General features: G+C 42.4%; 1 protein-coding gene across 1 annotated transcript; it reads right to left on the bottom strand.

Moving 5' to 3' along the window:
- Window positions 1-5750: 5750 nt before the first annotated feature.
- KBTBD8 (kelch repeat and BTB domain containing 8) lies at window positions 5751-15080 on the bottom strand. Its single transcript, XM_032120926.1, has 4 exons — window positions 14976-15080; window positions 13461-13671; window positions 11720-12834; window positions 5751-9477 (listed from the first exon to the last, which is right to left on the bottom strand). The coding sequence occupies exons 1-4, from the start codon at window positions 14989-14991 to the stop codon at window positions 9014-9016; spliced, it is 1806 nt and encodes a 601-aa protein (XP_031976817.1). The 5' UTR covers window positions 14992-15080; the 3' UTR covers window positions 5751-9013.
- Window positions 15081-20466: the final 5386 nt, after the last annotated feature.

The raw sequence follows: 20466 nt of genomic DNA on the forward strand, positions 1-20466 counted from the left end.
TTGATTATTGAATTGCTGTCTTTTGGAACCAACACATACAATCACAGTCTTCATTCTGTAACCCAGATCAACTGGGGACTTTTCTTGGACTATACAATTATTTTTCTACACCACTTGTTTTATTTGGTTGGGGCTGGTTTTTTGCACCGTGATAAATGAAACCTGAGTCTAATGCGGCTTCACCTGCTGATCCAAGGGCTCCATGGAGCCAAGTTCCCCTCAACCCAAGCATGCCACCACACACACACACTCACTGACCACTGTCTGATGGGACTGCTCCCTCTCTGGCCAAGGCAGGCACCGCTCGGGCTCCCGTCCCTCGGTAACGCTGGCTGCTGGCTCCGCTGGGAGCGACCTGCTCGCTTTTAAAGCCATCTGCTGACCTCCTTCCCCCACCCCAGATGCTGCTGAGATCAAGGGTTGAGATCAGAGGCTCTACCCTCAGATGTAAAGCCTTTCTGTAACTTGGAACACCCTGTGCCACCTGTTACACCCAAAGGCTACTGTATGTCACATTAACTTCTCTGGGACAGGGGTGGCCCATCACCCACCAGGAACAAATCCAGGGCAAACTCTCCATTTGCAGTGCTTGGAATGCTGGCATCTCTCAGCTCCCTGTGGATGTTGATAAATTATTTGTCAGATATCGCTTTTCCTTGTACATATTAACTTATTCTTTCTTTTCAACATATTTTTGCAGGCTCTGCTCCCACTCTCCTCCAGGGAAATTTGCATATGGAGGTCTTTCCCCATCCTGCTACAGGCATTTTACCCTTCTGCCTGAAGTTCTCCTGCATGGCCTCTGGGTCACCCAAAATCCTGCGTCAGATAGATTTTGATCACCCAAGAAGTGAAGGGGTTGGCAAGCCACAACAGTACATAGCAAGGGGTAAATGTCACCCTGGAGTGAGGGGAAAAGATACAGAAAATTCCTGATTTTTTTTTTGCCAGGTACCAAGCAGTTGACTTGGACTATTAAACGAGCAGTGTCCACAATGTGAGTCCATGCTTTGTAAAGGTTAATGTAACCCAATTTCAGGAGGAATGTTTCCACTAGACTTATGTTGCAAATCCCCATTTGGGGGATTTAAAACATTCCCCTGGCGCGTTTATAATCCCAATGCTGCAATGCACTACTGAAGCATATTAAAAAAATAGGAAAAAAAACTGATTGTAGGTGGGCTGGGGAAATGTTTTTATCCAATCTGAGTAGAAAATTCATCAGAAAGGTAAATGGAGACAGAAAAATCATACATTTAAGTTAACTTTGCCAGTCAGCATCTCTTGTAGCCCGTATTTCCTGCCCTATAGCCACATGCAGTCATCCACACACTTTCATATGGCCCCAGCAGAAATATCTTCCTTGCGAGGACACAAGGAATGCCCAAACCCACACACAAGTTCCCATTTGCACTAGCACACAAGGCTGCAAATGGTGCTCTCCCAGCCAGCTCAATGTTCTTCTCACAACACAGGACACACAATGCACATCTCCCATTTAAAAGGATTTTCTACCAGGCAGTTGTAACAGCTTGATAAAAAAGTTTCCAGTGGTCAAAAAACAGCAAGAGAAACTCTGGGGAGAAATCCATCGAGGGCTATTAAACACAGAGATGTCACCTCTGGCATTGCAGATGGCAAATTGCTGGAGCTTGGGAAGTATTGACAGGCAGCTCCATGCTTGTCTCCCCAGGCACCCACCAGTAATTCCGAGTCAGGGAGAGAATTCCAATTGCACGTACCCTGGGCTGATCGATCATGTGGTCCAGCTCTTTCTGCCTCACCAGTCATGGCTCCTACCAGTTACTCCCTCTAAAAATGTTTTACAGCCAGAAATATAAACAAGCATATCTGGTGCTTTTTCTGTCTTCTAAAATTAGTACATCCTTTAAGGTAGTTATAGGTGCTGTGGGGATTCATTACAGGCAGCTGGAGGTGCATGTGGTCCTCTGTGCTCCACCTCATGGGAGGGCACCAGGAGCTGCCTGTCGAGGAGGCTGCAACCACACCAGACCTAAAGTTCATGGGAGTCATGTATTGCTAAAGGTGTAGTGTTGGAAGAATGCTATTGTAAAAAAAATGGTATTGCAAAAGGTGGAGTTCCTTTAGATTTTCAGAATAAATTAACTTCTACACTTCCAAAAATGTACTTTGTATTTTGCTTGTGGATACTTAACAGTTCCCTTGGCACTGAGCCATTTGAGACTGGTGCTTTACCAAATCAAAACATGGATTTGCCTTTGTTAGATATTGTCTCTCCTTCCATCTCCATGTTAATAGCAATTGCCTCATTTATAAAGGTTTTTGCTGATAGTTACTGGGCTGTGACCATTTTTAATGCACTTCAGACACAATAGCAATTCACACTATTGAGACTGCTCTTCAAAATCACTTCAGAAAACCTTGGACAACCTCCCTTGTGGCTGAGATGGACAAAAGCAGAAGAAACTCTCCTTTACTATTTCATTGGCCCATGCAAAATTGAAATTTGAATGACTAATCCAATGACTCTTAACACTTCCTCTCCATATACTAGTTTTGATATAAAATATGGTACAACTTTTATTTAAGAAAAAAAAATGTAAATTTGCAGAGTAAATACAATTTCAGCACTTAATTTATTGGCTGTTGGACAAGGTTAATTTGATATTCACCAAATATTCCTGCCCCTGAACTTTTCAGAATCTATAAAGAAATCTGTTAATGAAGGAATATTAACTGAATCAAACTGGAAGGGTTTAAAGTAATTTAAAACATCTCTGCGATCTTTTTCTGAAACCGATGTGTCATATACTGTCTTGACTTCAAAATAATTAATCCAATGAAATTTAGAACTCAGTTTATAGATGAGCAAAAAATAGACATGTATCAAGTATAAGGACCAAAAGTTGGTACAAAGTGAGCATACAGTTCACACTTCTCACACTTGGGCTGGATGTTGCCAGCATTGTGTGACAGTGAGGGCTGCAAAGCACAGCTCTGCAGATCTAAGGAGATATGGGAACACAGAGGGCATTCCTTAAATAGATATATTTGGTACTGTTTTGGTTGATGTTTTACGGGTATGTTATCATTGCTAGCACTCAGTGACACTTAAAGGTCTAAATAAGCACATACCATCTGTAAATTGTGGAGCTGATCTGTTAAAAGACAGCAGCTTGAGGTTATTTGGGCACAACCTTCAGTCCTGTTATCCTGGCATGGCTTTGGGGCCAGGCTATGCCTTGGCCCACAGCCACAGAAAGAGGGAGGGCAGAGGAGAAACCTGTGACTCACTTGTATGAGTTACACAGAGGTCCTACCATGCTGGGAAGGCCTCCCCATCACCCAGGTACTACAAAGAGTAGGGCATCATGCTTTACCTACTTCCCTTTTGTTCCTCTTCAGGCAGACCTAGGCCTTCTTCACTCAAAGCTTGTGACATGCAGGAATCCACCTAATCCTTCAAAAACAGCCAAACCCAGCCAAATGTTCTCCAAGTGGGGGTTTTTAGCACTTTTTCCATGAAGGAACACAATATTCAGGGTTTTGTACATGTGCTCAATCACTCTCAATGTCTGCTCACCGCCTGCCCCCCTCCCCTCCCCAGCTTCTCAGGTGGTAGATGCTTTAAATTGCATTTAGTAGAGGGCCAAAAGCTTTCAAAGACAGAGTCTGTACAGGATTTGTGTCCTATTGGCTAAAAACAAAGAGACCCCCACCAGCACCTTCTGAAAGGGAAAGCTGACAAACGCCTTTGTTGTGCTTCAGAAATTCCACTTGGAGAGATGTTAGAAATCAGTTGGTTTTGCTGCTCCTACTTGTTAAGAAGTAACTTGATCACAGCATCCTTGTTAAAGTTAATAAATACCTGCCTCTTGCAGCGGATATTTGCATCATTATTTACGTAAAACACAAACACAAAAATCAGCAGTGAGGCACAGGGGACCTTAGTGAGATATTAAGAAAATGGGGGAGGTTCCAGCTTTGTTGGTCTCACTCTTTGAGAGGCCCAGAGAGGAGAACATGCTGCAAAGAGATAAGGAGAAAGCAACAGCTGGATGGATATTTCCCCACCTATTGGCTGCACACAAGTGCCAAACTAAGATACTCCCCTGCATGCAGCATGTACTTCACAGCTTTGGGGCACAAACACAGTGGATAAGTTCATTTAAGTAATGCTACTTCATTTAAGGGGGTGTGCAGGGCGTTGTGTGTTCCTGTCCTTCAGCAGCAGATGCTTCCAAAATAACACAACTCACTTCCAAAAGGATGCCTGAAAGGAAAAACATGCCCAGCAAGTAATTCCACCCCCAGCCTGCAGACAGAAAGAATTTCTCAAGGGCCCAGCTACTTCTCTCTTCAAAAAAATACATTGGAATTTACTTTAGTATTCAAAGAAGAAAAATCCTTATTGACGCTTAAAAGAGTGTAATCATCTGCAGACCTGTGGCTCCCCGCCTCCCTCAGTTAGCTGCTCATGGTCCTTGCACCCAAGTAGGTTAACCTGACCTTGCAAAGAGATCTCATCCACCTCTGTTATAGCATTGGCATTGTAACACAGGCAACTTTGAAAGGATTTCATAAGAGCTCCACGGGAACTTGGGGCACTGGGGGACAACCCATGTATCTGTTCCTTGCCATGACAGCAGAAGAGAAATTAGGGAATCAAAGAACATGTCTGGAACACTCCTGTCCCTCTTTTGTTCTGACCCTGCTTCCATCTTCCGTGTGTTTCCTGCTTATGCAGGAACTGAATTCCTTTTTTACACACACAGGTGTCTTGCCCCTTTGACCCAATTTATCAGGTTGCATCATTTTAGACCCTGAAGGAAGTGATCTTTGAATATCAACTAGCTCTCTTGGACCCCTCTTCCCTGTAATGCCAGTTCCCATGGGATTGTTCCAAGACCCCTGAAGAGGCTGCCAGTAGAAAGCCTCATCCAGTTCCTCCTCCTGTTTGCCTGTAGCAAACACCCACAGCAGGTCACCCTTACCAGAGTGCCCTATGAGCAGAGCCCATAAGCTCTTCACTCACTCATCATCCACCCACCCCAAGACAAGGCCTTGATACATTCCAAGTGCTGCCACCAGAACCACGGTGCCTTCCTGGTCTGTCTTTCCCGAGCAGTGCAGCCCTTCACACCAACACCCCAGTCACACAAGCCATCCCACCCCACCTCTGCAGTCACAGTGAGATCAGAGCCCTGGGACTGCACACAGATGGTGCCTGGAGAACCTGACAACAGCACTGTCCCAAACCAGAGAATTCCATGTTGTTTTCCTAGGCTGCCGTGACTTGGCGCCTCCATTGATCACAAGACAATCTCTGGAAGAGAACAAGGGTTCTCAACCAACCAGTATCATGTACAAGCAGTTCTGCTAAGCACCATCACTGCAGCAGAAACCACACAGGATGTTGGAGCTTTGCTTTAAAAGCCAGGAGCCTCTAGTTCTCAGCTCTGCAGCAAGGATGCTGGGAAATTCAATGTAAAGGGGGTTGGGGCTTTCCAATACGCAGTATTCTCAGGCTGGAAAGCCTGACTTGACATTCCTGCTGGGATGTCAGCTGCAAACAAAGACAAGGAGAAAGGGAAGGGAAAGACCATGCACCTGTGTGCAAACAAACGCGAAGTTAGACCTGAATAGCCACAAGGAATGAGACAAAAGGACAAAGCACCTTCCATCTTAAAAAAACAAGTGACATTACACACAGGCGAGGCACGAGTGCAGAAACAGAAGAACTGAACAAACGCCAAAAATACATCAGATTAATTTTCAGAAATTTACTAAAATGCACACAGATTTGTCACAAAAACAGTTGAACTCCACTGTATTTCAACAATAGGTTTATTTTAAGAAACATAACATGACATTAAGTAAAAATGCAAAATTGTGCAATTATGGCAAAATGTTTAAAAATCCACACATTTGCCCTCATAGGACTACAGTACTTCTTACTAACATACCTGAGCACTGAATGTTGGATGCCACTTCTCAACAGCCTCGCAAACAGGGAGCTCTTGGATCTCTTGTAGAACATACACACACTGCATGTCTGGTGCACCAAAACTGCTTTGAGTTATTCTCAATTTCATTGATGGAAGCAAGTGGAATTACAAAATGTTTTCTTCTAAAGTAACTAATAATTTTGGAAGAGAGTTACACTCACCTAAGTTCTTACAATGCTAGAAATTCATTTCATAACAGGAACTAAACCAATGCAAATAAAATTCCAAATGAGCAAAATGTACAGATTACTGTTCAAATATTATCAGTACCTTTGGTGCAATTATTTTTTTTGTGCTGTGCAAGTTGACTTAAGCCTGACTCTAAAGCAAAACTTTACCAGGAATCTGACTTCCAGCATAACATAGAAGCATTTAAGAACTGGCAAAATGTCACAGCTACATTACTGTCTCAACAAACTCCTCATGCAAAAGATTTAGTATATTCTACTCCCACAGCAAGTTCCAGGATTTAGCTTTCAAACACGATAGACTTGGATCACACCCTCAGTTTGAATGGTTAAACAGAATGGAGATCTTCGTACTTTAGTGCAGATAAACAAAATTAACAAACCTACTGCAGAATTAACCACAGCATATTGTACTTCTATACATCACATGACCAGTCAACTGCTAACTCAATTCTATTTCATAGTTTCAAGTAATATATTGAAATTTGTTCTACCAAATAAATATAGATTGTCAAAAAGCAGCAAGAAATCTTGTAAATATTCAACCAAGCTCAAAGAAAAAAAAAAAAAAAAAAGAAAAACAAAGAAAGAAACAAGGAAAAAGTTACATAACACATTGCAAAAAAAAAAAAAAAAAAAGGTCTTACACACAAATGCAACACTGTTAGGGAGGGTGCTTCAGAAAGCTTGCAGCTAGAGGCCTACAACAGCACAAAGAGAGCTAGCCAAGGACTAAGGATCATTAGTTAAAAACTAAATTATTAGTACTTTTCAGAAAACCCCTTATTCTTGGCTATGCATATAGATAAAACTATCCAGAAGAAAACTAAACAAAGAAACAACACACTTCAACACTGTTGGAAAATGCAGTCTTAGCAAGAATTGCCAAATTCAGGAAAAAAAAAAAAAAACAAAACGCAGGTGCTCGCATTGGAAGAAGAGTTTGGTGAATCTCTGGAAGATGAGGTATGTAATGCAAAGAGGCATTTTTATTTTGCTTTTCATTTCACAGTTTTTTGTTTGTTTTTGCCTCTCAAACATTTTGTGCAATAATTAATAAATAGAACCAGGCAAGTATTTTTGTGTATTAGGAAGATTCCATTTGGGAACAGGAAGACCACATAGTAAACAAACATTATCCAAATCCTCAGCCATTCCAGGGGGATAAACAATGAGCTAAATATTTGGCTGACTGACATGTCAGCTGTTAAGCCAGATAATGGTAAGCACTTTCAGCCAGTGATAGCCAGTGCCACGTCAAGTTAACTGGTTTACTTAGGTCAACAGGAAAAAATAGGAAAGAGTAAGTTAACTTAAAGCTCTGCAAAAAGTAGAGCAGTAAGAAACGTGGTAAATTACAGCTGATGTAAGTTTTAGGATTCCTCTTTTCCCTTTTAAATCCAATTTTCACTACTGAAGTAGAGGCTGAACTTTGAACTTACTTACTTTTTAAAAATAAGTTAAATGTTAAATATATAAAGAAAAGTGTTGCAATATATTCCTTATTCTGTATTTCACCTAAGATTATTTAAGCCATGGATGCTTACTGTCAATTTTGCGTTAATACGCTGGATAATGCTGACAGCTCAGTAGTGCAATTTTTCACATTACAGATCAGAATGAAATAGAAGATAGTTGGGAGCTTGACTGCAGAGAGAAAAGAAAAACAACTTGCAAAGTTAAACCACACTTTTCCAAATGCACATGCCAACTCTGCACATAGCACTGTACTGTAGTGGAGACAGAATGAACACTCCACACAAAGAGAAAAAATAAAAGAGAATCAGTATTATTAAGGCCATATCCTGTCACCATTCTGTGCAAGAACACCACTGCAGTAAAAATGTTATGTTAGAAAAGACAATCTGATGACAGGACAGGGCCTGGAGACAGACACACATGCCATGGAAAGTACCAGGCTGTCTTAAACAGTAGCAGAAGGCTGGCCCAGTTCAGACAAACAAGTATTAAAAATGTACTAGCACCATCAACTTTTGGGTTAAAGCCCTTTACGGGGTGAAAAAAAAGGTTTTAATCAGTGTCAAAAAAAAACCAAAACGTTTTTACAGCACTACATCTATGTGGCAAAAAACAGGTGGTGGGATTTTTTCCCCACTATCATTAAGCTCAATCTCAACAAAAATCCACAGACAGGAACTGGTACAACAATATGAACAGGCCTCCATTCGGGGCAAAGGTACTCCACAATCCAATTCTGACTTGAGTTTTTCTCCCAAATTGCAGTGCACAAACAACATCACAAACATCTTAGCAGACTTCAAAAACAGTACAAAAAGAAGAGATCATTATGAATCAGGATCTACCATTCCTCTCTATGTACTTCAAATCTAAATTAAAAAAAAAAAAAGCAACAAAACTTAGTGATATTGCCTCAAATTTTACCCGTATTAAAAAAAAGAGAAAAAGAAGAAAAGTCACTTCAACACATCTTGGACATCCTTAACTATTAATGCTAGATTTTCTTTCACTGTAGTGCATAGTTATCCTGGCTCTTCCACTTAACTTGCTTTTACCACAAAAAAACCTTTAACATGATATGATTAAGTGTTTACCAGAAATAAAATGCTGATAATTGCACTTTGTAACCTCCTTCTCATTTCCCAGGAAAATATCAGTAAATATGAAACTGAACCAACAATTCCCTCCCCGGACTGCAACCTTTAATGAGCACCCATCCCCATATACAAAAAACTGTCTGTTTCATCTTACAATAAATACTGACAGAATTTCTTTGTTTTCTTTTAAGACATGTTTTCTCTAGCATCAAATTACCACTGAAATCACTAAGGCCTGTTACTGAAAAAAAAAAAAAAATTAAATAACTTTCTGAAGACACTGCGGATACAATTTAGCAACAACACATTCAAAATGCCGGCCTAAATCCCAGAGCCTGTCTGGAGTCTCATAGACTTTCTGCCATTGGTCAGTGACCTCATCGTACTGGTAGAGTGAATTCTTCCTGCTGGTTCTGAAAACGTGTTCTTCAACAGTGACTTGAGTAGCTCTGACAAAGAGGTGGAGTTTGTTTTTGAGGAGAACAAGTTTTATGTATGGATTAATGGACTGATCACACGGGAAGTCTTTTTTTCGAGTCCACTTGTTCTGTTCGATGTCGTAGGCCTCAACGGTGAACATGCGCTGATGGTTCCCACAGGTGCCAGCGATGTAGTAGATGGAGTCGTTGTACACTGTTGCCAAGCCTTGGATTCTAGGCACAGTCATTGGGGTTAAAAATCCCCAGTAATCCTTCTGAGGATCGTAGCAAAGGAAAAATTCCCCTGAAAAGAGAAAGCAAAAATAAAATATTACTTATGCTTCATTTCCAGACCAACAATTCTGTGGCAATTAAGATTTCAAGTACGTTCCTCTACAGACAGAAACGCTCTGAGTTTTCTAGAGCCTGGATCCCAAAACAAACACCCCAGCACCATCAACTGCTTTCCTTCTAGTGCATTACAAAATATTAATAGCACGACTAAAAACTACTTTGAGTTTCTGTTTCAGCTGAAGCAGAGGGAAGCATGTCAGAAACACATTTTACATAGTTTCTAGGTATCCTCTGTTACTTCTAAATCATGCTTATTAATTTGGGACAAAACCTTTCAAGATTCCAGTCTTGAAATGTCTGAAGTACATCTGTTTAACTCTTTAGCATCTTCACAATGTGTCATCTGCAGATGGGGAGTCTCACAATTACTTGCTCAGGTTTAGCAGCTTTCAAACACTGACTTCTGTCTTACACTACACACAAGTTTCGAAGCTACTCGCATCAGGTGGCTGGGTTACACATTTAGGCTGATTTGCTTAAAAGGAGGCCAGGTGAAAACCTGCATGAAGCTACTGATTCACAGTTAGGTTTATAAAACACCTGTGCGGCTCAGTGCACAGAGCAACATCTACAGACTACAGATGATGGAAGTTCAGATGACCAAAAACTCATGCTCTGTAACATTTCATGAAAAGAACATGGATAAAGAACACCTTGCCTTTTGCACAGTTCAGTGGAAGAAAGGCCTAATATTTGCCAAATACTAGCATAATTCAAATCATATATGATTTCACACAGCTATCTTAAGAATTTTAACCAAGCTGCTGTGTGATCAAGCACCTCACGTATAACAAAGAATACAGAAATGAGACAGTAAAATTGGTGGAACAGAGTTTAAGAGATTAAGTCTTACAGATAATACTAATTTTGATTATTCAGTTTTGTTCCACAGTGCAATCTCCTGTGACTGACACTTGCACTCCACTGGCATTTTCACACTCTCATCAGTTCTTACTGACTGCTTCTAACTTATGAGTTTTCCCTAGAAAAATTACTAAAAGCTAATCTCTTTGTACTACAGCACAAGGTTTTATCTAGCCACCCGTAACACTACTCTTTAGAATTTGCTGGTTAGCACAGGAAGTAGCTTATTTATATGAGCAGTCAGTTGTCACCTAAAGCACTGAAGCACAGAATGAGTGCAGCTAAAATTTGTAAACAAGGTTCACTCTTATTCTATAGGTTATAATAATATCCACTTTTTACCAGTTCTAAGAAACATTTAAAGGAACAACCACTAAGCTCAATATTCTTCAGCACTCCCTTCTAACCATCTAAACCAGACATCTGACCCAAAAGAAAGAGATTTAGAGAACTTTTTAGCATAACAGAATTATTTAAAGCCACAACCAAATGACAGAAGAAGAAAACTCTGCAAGTCACATGGAAGATCATGAATGCAAGTCAAGAAATCATGTTAACTTCTTCTGGTAAATAACAAGGATCTGACAGTACTCACTATCCTGTTTCTCTCCTGTGGTCCAGCTCTGTATGGAAGTGACCCAAGAAGGAGCTGGTGTGCATCTGAGACCCCAACTTGGGCAGGTATTTACAGAGATGGCCCTTAGCAAAACAAAACTGAGACACCTCCCTCTCTTTCTTCCTTTCCACTTTGTGGGCATCTTACCACAGCCTCAAACCAGTCTCAGCACTTTTCAGTGTGCACTGAATGTAAAAACAGTACTGTAATTACTGACCAAAGAAACAGCGTTAACTAAGAAAGATGCTTTATCTCGTTCTAGTTTCTAGGGTGACTTCAGAAAGGAGGGCAGGGCAGGAAATGAAGACTTACAGTCATTAGTCAACTTTTACAAGCCACCAAGAATAAAGACACCAGGAATTTTCCCAGCTTTAGCCAAATAAAATGCAAAGTGCTTTTTCATAGGACAGTATCTTCAACACTGGTGCATTCACCCAGGTAAAGATTTAATACAGAATTTTCAGAGTTAAGTTTAATACCGTATTTTTGACTCAGAATACCACCAAAAACGTCATCTGTACAATACCTCAGTACTACAACTTAGTGACACATTTCCAGGGCATGGGAATTCAAGCAGCAACCTCCCTCTTCCTAGTTTCCCCGCCGCCACCACCCCGGGGGTTTTTCCAAGTTGCTTAAGAAACCACAGTCAGTCAGAATGAACAATCCCCCCTTCCAATAAAACACCACAGAGGCAGTCAAACCACCTTACCCTGTAACACATAGATGTTATCCTTATACTCCACAGCACTATGGAACTCCATTGCTACCGGCATGGGACACACAGCTGTCCAGCAGTTCTCACGGCTGTCATAGCACTCCACAGACTTGAGGGAGTTCCGCCCATCTCCTTCATAAACTCTCCCCCCGATCGCGTACAGCTTCCCACAGCAGTGAACCAACTTGCAGCCTATTCTGGCCCGCAGCAGAGGAGCCTTTGGAATCCACCTGTTGCCGGGATGATCATACATCCAAAAATCACTCTCTGCTCGGTGGTCGATGGAGACCTCGCTGCTGCTTGGCCTGTAACCACCCGCAATGTAAATATCATTATCAGGAGACACAAGAATTCCAACCTCCCTCAAGTCATTTGGTGGCTTGCATAGTTTAAACACTCTCCCTGTGACCGAATCTAAACAAGGCACTGTTTGCTTCTTTCCTGAGTGTTTGTGGGCAGCATCAAAGCATATGATCATTTCGGAAGCGGTCATTCCAAGCCGTTGTGTGTAGCCATTGGCACTGGGCTGTCCCTTTTGTACACAGCTTTTGGCCATCGCCTGTGCAAACACGGGAGGGATTCTCTCTAAAAACGTCTCGTCCAACAGAGGCATACGGATGCATTTGGCAAATATTTCTGGAAGGTGCACTTCTCTCTTATTTTGTTCATGCTCAAACCACCTTATAATGCTCTCATAAACATGTTCTTCTTTATCTACATTTAAATCATCGCTGTTGAGGATACTTATCAGTTGGTCTTTTCTCAACTGAAGAAACTCTTGCTCTTTGGTGACACTCAGAAACTTTTTGCGAATGTATTCTTGTGACCTGTCTTTAAGCTCCTGATGACCATAGTGATCAGCAAAGATGAACACCCCAATGGAGTTCTGTGGGTCCAAATGACTGATCATGTATTTAGCACACTGGTCTTGTATGAAAGGGATCTGGAAGATACTGGCTGCAGTGAACAAAGCTTGAACGTTGGCCTCTGTCAGCGCTATTCTGGAGGTATATGCATAGTTCAACACTAAATGCATCGACTCTGCTTCGACACCAACGATCCGAACTTCTTTCTGGGTACTCTCCGTAAGGCCGCTGGTGAACATTGATCTGCAAAACAAAAATATTCAGCAGTTTGTCTGTAATTACCTTTAACTAGAGGTAAAAAATTAAATATACTGTACAGCTAAACCCAACGCGATTGCTCCTCCATCAGCACAAATACATTTATCACAGTTGTTAAACTTTCCTGTTGGCGTACCTAAATTTAAGATCAGTTCTACACTTACTGAAACAAAAGTGGAGCTTTTTGCTTAGTTATGTCACTAATCCCATTTTAAAATTCACTGGGTTTACAAGCAAAGCTCTTGACGTATCCAAGTCTTCGCATTCAACTTTCAACAAGTTATTTCGTATGGATAATCTACCATGCTAAAATATGTAACTTTAAAAGAAAAAAAAAGTAGTTTCAATATGCTCTTACTGTATCCCTGATACCCTCAGTACCGGAGGCAGTTTTATTTGGCTTAAAATGGTGTGACCTTTTCTCCAATGAAACCCTCCTTTGAGAAACAGACACTGGTAATTCACTGACCTTAAGAGAACAATAATCTTTACTTGCTAGGTGCACTATAAATACATAGAACTTATTTTTGTTAAATGAATATTTTAAAAAATCGTACCTATACTAATATTCTATCTGCTTTGATCACCACTAGAACAACGGACGGTTGTACCTGAAGTAAGGACTGATTGCAGCAAGAACATTCCTATGACACGAAAATGTTTTCCCATGATCCACTTCCACTACAATATCTGTCAGCTGTCCTTCATCATACATGGTCTTCAGCTGCTGGAGAATACTACAAGCATGGAAGGGGTCCATTCCACTGATGACTGGGTTTGAGGGAGGAATTCCATTCAGTGTTTGTGAAAACTGACTTGGTTCTACAAAGCAAAAGTAAAACTTTAACAGAAAACAACTAACAACAAAAAACAGCCTCCAAAAAAATTCATATATGTGCCAAAAACCTGCAAATGACCAAGAATTAGCACAAATTAATAGTCCATACTTCCTCAGCATCACCATCCATCAACAACAAGCCAAACATTTTCAAGGGTGAGTAAATAGATAAAGATTTCACAATACACATGTCAGTTACCATTAAAGTCTATATCCCTATAAACTATAAAGTTAATATCCATTAACATTAAGGAAAACAATACAAATACTTCATATCACTGGGGAAGAGGAAATCAAGTCAAGAAACACCAATGCTTATTGACTTATAAAACAAAAAGGAACAAGAAAAATAAAATAAGTCCCCAACTTACCCCACCATTACACAAGTCTGTATGTAAATATTTAACTTCACATTGAAACAGGAACTAGCTCCTGCCTTACACAAGTAATGGCTAGTGCAGAGGCTCATGAAGAAACAGCCCTACAGTAAGTCTGTTGGGCAACAAACCTAAACTCACATAAATCTGTAGATACAGTTACATGTTTTCTCTACAAATAAAACTGAATTATAATTTGAATTTTCTCAGGTGTGAAGGAGCTCATATATCACCGCGGAAACATATTTAGTAGAGCATATGCTGCTAAATAACATGTGATAAGCATAATGAAATAAATCCCAAAGTGAAAATTGAGCAATAGCTCAAGCACAAAAATCTGTTTCGTAATAGCAACAAAATTTTTACGCAACAACAACAAAGGAGAGCTCAAAAGAAAAACAATAGGTGGCAAGAGCTGCAAATCAGGTAAAGCTGCTGACTGCAACAGAGTGCTTCCAACAAAATTTGGGCAACACAAAGGGGCAAAGAGGAGAGAGAGCACACCCATTTTCATAGAAGCCTTTCATCAACCCCACTCCCTCTCCCGGCTGCGCTCCCCTCACACAGCAGGGGTGTTCCTCATGGGACACCCTCCTTCCACCCTAACACAGCACACTGCCTCGCACACCCCCTCTGCCACAGAGCCACCCGCTCAGGCGGCCTCTCGCCTCACGCCACCACCTCCGACACCCGAGCACCGCTGCCCCTCCCAGGGACCCCTCACACCCTCCCAGCCCGGGCACCCCCGAACCCCCTCACACGGTGCTCCCCCCCAGCACAGGCCCAACCCCCCTCTTCGCCCCCCACCCCCCCACCCTTTCGCCCAGACACCCCTCAACACAAAGGCTCCGATACCCTCACCAGGACACCCCCCCCTCACATCGGGCGCTCCCCCGCCGCCCCGCACCGACCTCCCAGCGCTGCCATCCTGGGCCCCGCTCGGGCAGCGGCTCCGGGGGCGGCCCGGCAGGAAATGTCACCGCGCCGCTTCCCCCGCTCACCGCCGGCCGCGCACCCCGCAGCATCGGCCACGCCGATTGGTAGCTGCCCCCGCCGCCTGACGGGATATGTAGTGCGGGCCGGCAGCCGCCGGCGAGCGGGGCATGCCGGGAGTTGTAGTCCCTCTGGAGCGGGACGCCTGGGAGTTGTAGTTCTCGGGAAGAGGCGGGCTCTGCCGGTCGCGTAGCAACGAGGCGGCGGCGCCTCCAGGCGAGCCGCCATTTTGGGCCCCTGGCAGGGACGTGTGGGCTGCTCCAGCGCCTCATCCCGGAGTTTTGGATCCTGTTCCCTCCTCACCAGAGACACCCGGCAGAAATGGCTTCTCCAGAGGAATAATTACCCCCTCCACCCCAAAGTTCTGCAGTTCTCCTGTCAACACTGAGCTGCGGCTCCTGGGGCAAACCCTCCCTAAGGGGAGCGGAGGTGTCACCCAGAGATGGCTGGGCAGAGCTGCCACCACCATTACTGCTGAAAACAGGCAGAAAGGGGGACAGAAATGCCTGCCGATGTCCTAATGCTGCAAGGATGTGGTGAGGGGCAGGGAAGCGTCAGGATGGGAGATCCATATCTCTGCAAGGTTGAATTGACCTTTAATGGAAACCAATAATCGGCTACTTGGTCTGTTAGCTTGTTACACCAGGAATATTCTTAGTTTTTCCAGGGTTGGTAACCCCAGCATGCTGTGGGCAGCCAGATCAGCCCTAGCTGCCCCACAGAGCTGCTGAGTGACTGTAGCACACAAGTGACCATTTTGTTGCCCCTGACCCTTAATACAAAGGACATTTCTCTCTCCATCCCAGAGGTCAAGTGGATGATAGTCACCAGGTTTTCCAGTCTTCTGCAGCATTTAGCCACTGGTCTCATTCTTGGGAACTGAGTCATTATCAAGCATTTGCTGTGGAAGAGGTTTTGAGGTTTTTTTCTTGTGAAACACAATTAACAAAAGAACTAAAAAATGGAAGCATTGCAAAATCGTGTTTTATTTTTTTACGCAAAATAGATTTAATACAGCTTCACCGCTTTTAGCTGTGAACTTCTGTTCAAAAGTAAAAGCAAACAAAACCAATTTGAATAGTATTTTTAAGTTAATTTCTCATTAACTCTCAGAAATAGTAGCCTGAGTACGTGCCTACTTCTCCAAAGCTGGTGAATTTAAAGGTAGTGCCACCCCACTGGTTTTACTTTTGCTTGCAAGGCACAGCCTTTCCCTCACTCGGCAATTATCAGTGGTGTCCAGGCTGCTCCGTTGATAATGCTGCACAACGCAGGAGTGATGGAGACTCTGATGAAGGAGGTGTAAAAGAAAATAGAACTTCACGTCTGCAAATCGATTCTGCAGTTTTCCAATTTCCCCATTCAGCACCAGCACAGCCTGTGAAATTGTCCCTAGAAATATAAAATGAAGGGGTGGAGAATTCCTCTACTCTTACCCTTTAGCAAATGACATTGCCTGATACAGTTCATTTCCTTCAGTGTGGGCATGTAGGCCAGGCTGGATTAGTGTTAAAATGCAGAAGCCAAATGTAGAATGGTTTTTAATACAGATCCCACATTGAACTGGCACTTTGGAGCATGAGCCTTTCTTGAAATAGCTTATCTTTGTATGGTTTCTGGTGAAGCAAGTAAATTGCCATACAAACAGGTTTAGATGTGCTTTAAGAGGCATTGATAGGAGCACTTTTGCTAAGGCTGAAGCCTTTCTTAAGTGGAATAACACCATCACCCTCTCCCCGCCCTGGAAACCCCCATTAGCACTCCCAGGATGTACTACCATGTAGCACCCCCATGGAAGTCCAGGGGAAGTCCAGGGATCTGCACACTATTCCCTGGAACTCTGAAGGGCAGAATGAGATGTGTTGGCTGTGCAAGCTGCTCGGAAATCCATGACAGTCACACACCATGTTAAAGCTTCATATAAATGGCATTTGCATTACACACAAATATTTGAGCCTGTTCTTTCAGAAATTACAAGATGCTTAAAGAATTCCATCTCCCTTCTGCCATGTTATTTTCTTTCTCCTGTCATTGTTTTGTCTGTGAAGCGATGAAGGCCCATATTTGAGTATAGACATGAAAAAATTGGGTTCTTAGCTTCATGCTGCCACAAATTTCTTCATGCTGTTGACCAAATAATTTGATTTCATGAATTCTGGCTTCCCAGGAGACAATGGGGAGCTGTGAATGCATATATTCATGTAAATCCTTTTATCTTACAATATTTTTTGGTATGTATTTTAATAATTTTTTGGTACCTTTTTTTTTTTTTTTCCTTGTGGCAGCAATGCACTGAAACCTATTTGGTGATTTTGCAAGAATTCAAAGTCCTTGTTATTGAGGGACTGGGATGCTTTCACTTGTGCTTTAATTTCACACCTAATTTATCATTCCTGGAGATAGAGCTTGAAAATGTACACTTGGGGGCGAAATTTTCCCATCTGATATTCCAAAGGTTCAAAATAAAAATGAAATTATGTCAACTGATATGGAACACACAGTCCATGTCTGTCTTTTATAAGTGAGTAGAGACATTGGACTCCTTATAAAATCACAATTGGCACTGTGTGGTTCTGGGATCCTTGCCTTCAGAATAAAAATGTCTTTGTCATGAGCCCAAGAAAGAAAAGAGGAAAAGGAAGAAGCTTCAGGAGAAAGTGGACAAAATACAAGTGTTTTCAGATATTTCAGAGAACTTAGAAGATATCCATAAAAAGAGTTTGACCAAACAATGAAGTTATTGAAAACGTTTTCCTGCAGAGAAATTCTAATTTCCTGCAGAGCAAGTTAATTAGAAAACTGGTTCACCTGGTTGCCTTCAACATAGGGACAGAGAGAACATCCTATCTATGAAATGGTTGGTTTGGGTCACGTGGAAGGAACCTGCCCCAGTGCTCCTGCTGCACAAGAGAGCATGCACAGAGCACTTTTGGAACAGGCAGCTCTTGCTGCACAGTATTAGGTGTGTAGGAAATTTCCCATGTTTTCTCCTGTCAGCAAAATGAAGATAAGAAATGCAACTGGACTAAAAGTCAGAGAAATATAAACCAGGGTTTGTTCAAGCAGCTTTAAAAGATAATGATTTTTAATCCATGTGAATATTCCCATTTTCATTTTGGGTATCATGTTTATGTTAAAGCTGTAGGAAGAGGTCACTGCAGCCTATTTCCCTTTTTTTCTTTGCCCTTCTGTTTTTTTCACTGAAAAGAGGGCATAGCCTAATCCCACACGTGCCATATAGCCCAAAAAGAGGAAACCAAGGGCTGCATAAGCTCTTTAGTTTTTAATGACAACGTTATGAATGGCGGAATTTTTCATGACTCTTGAGTTTAAACAAACAAACAAACACCCCACCAAAATAACCCCACAGTGATTTCCAGCAAAATTGTTTACCTATAGAATTTAAATACAAACTAGTAAAAAACCCCAGTATTACTTGCTAACTCCCAAATATGTCTCAATTACTGTTTACATTTCTTCAGTTATTTGTCCCAGTTAATTTGCACTGTGACACTGTGAGAAGTAATAGAGCTGATGCAGCTCCAGAAACCCCTCATATTTTAATTGGAAAAATCTTGATATTCACTGTGGAACAATCTAACCTTGAAAAACAATCTTTTACCAGGTTGTCTTTAATGCATAAAACGCTGCTCATTTTCTGCAATTCTGTCACCAAGGGGCACATTAATTTAGTTGCACAATAATTTAATACATCGATCCATTGATTGGAGCAGAGAGCTTTTTGTTTAGTGGTTCCAAGAAATCACACACTTCTTGCAGAATCCGTAAAAAGACAGTTCTGGCTGCAGTTTAAGTAGGGGGAATTGCTGATTATTAGGGAAAGTTGCCCTTCAAAGCCAATCGATCCCGCCATACTGAGCACAGTGGGCGTTACATCAGGAGAGAGGGCCGACTGGCAGGGGGCAATTAATGGGGCAGATATCGGAGTGCCTTCCCTGATTACCCCATGCCGGACAGTGGGTTTGGCCATGCTGAGCCAGGCTGGTAGAAACAAGAACCCTGATGAGATATGGCTCTGCTAGTGTCAAGAAGTGCCACTTCCTAGCAGCAGGAGCAACTTTATTGAAACCATCTGTTGTTTTGGAAGACACATGTGCGCGCACACGCATACCTCCTCCTCCCAAAGTCTTTAACCTTTCTCTTAAGGCTGACTGAAATTGCAGAGCTAATCCCTCCTTAATCTCAGAACAACAGGCTCTGCTGCGGTCAGCAAGTCCCAGCAGCTACTGTAAACTGGGGTGACTGGCGCCATTTAGGTGACGTGACAGTGATGTATCCTGGAGCAGTCACGGCAGAACAAAATAGCCATTCTTCCACTGTCAAAATAAAGTTTGGCAGGAGCAGTGTGTGATTACCAGGAGCCTCAAAGAGAAGGCTGGGGTACCTGCACAGAGACAAGAACTCGGTACTCAGCTGGATCTCACTGCTCTGTGCAACACAGGGAACAGGAAGAAGAGACTGAATGAGTTTGGTCCCCTTGAAAACCTCATTTTTCAGCAGGTATAACCCAAAGCCATCTGAAAGGACACAGCCCTGCTCCAATTTGTCAAGTCTCTAATCACAGTTTTATGGTGATCCTTCCTTAAGACACCAGGACCCTTAAGCTTCCCACGGCTGTGTTAGAAGTGAGCATCAGAGCCCAGGCTGCCAACAGAAAATGTGGCACTGCCAGAGCATCCTGAGACTGAATTACCTCCAGCCTCGTTGCAAGTGAAGTATGTTTGTTGGTATTTCATGCATATCTGTGTGCTTCTTATTTCTTATTCCTAAAAATGGTGTTTAAAAGCACCAATTAAAAAATAGCCAGCTTCCCAGCTCTTTGGAACAAACACTGCATAGCAGACCTGGAGTCTCTAAAATCTCTCTTGCTGGCAAACATGACCCATATGCCCCAGGCTACTTGGTCACTCTGTAAAATAAACCACATACAAATGTCAAATAATACCCCATCCAGAGCAGGAAAAGATGTGTTTCTGTCCTTGTCTCCAGGATTTGAACAAGTGATTTAATCTCATCTCCAAGCCCTTCTGCCTACATCCTCTCTACTTCCAGACAGCCCAGATGAAACAGACCCTTGCAATGATGCAAGAGGTAAGAACAGAGAAGAGCAATGATGTCTTGCTGCCCCTTCTTTCCTCCATCCATTTTCACTTCTGCCTACATGTGGGCTACTGAAGCTCTGCAGTGTGCATGGACAAACCCATACCAGCCTCCACAGAAATATGTCACTGATGGCCTGACCAGTGGCAACAGAGAGCTGGGACTTTAATGCACTACTGTAGACATAAACTGATCTCACTGTGGTCAGAATGGGATTCAACTATGGGAAAGCTGCAGCCACTTCCCAAAGAGCACACAGGGATAGAGAAAGGTGAGAGCAAAAATAAA

The sequence above is a fragment of the Corvus moneduloides genome, chromosome 11, assembly GCF_009650955.1.
Source record: "Corvus moneduloides isolate bCorMon1 chromosome 11, bCorMon1.pri, whole genome shotgun sequence".
Classification (NCBI taxonomy): domain Eukaryota; kingdom Metazoa; phylum Chordata; class Aves; order Passeriformes; family Corvidae; genus Corvus; species Corvus moneduloides.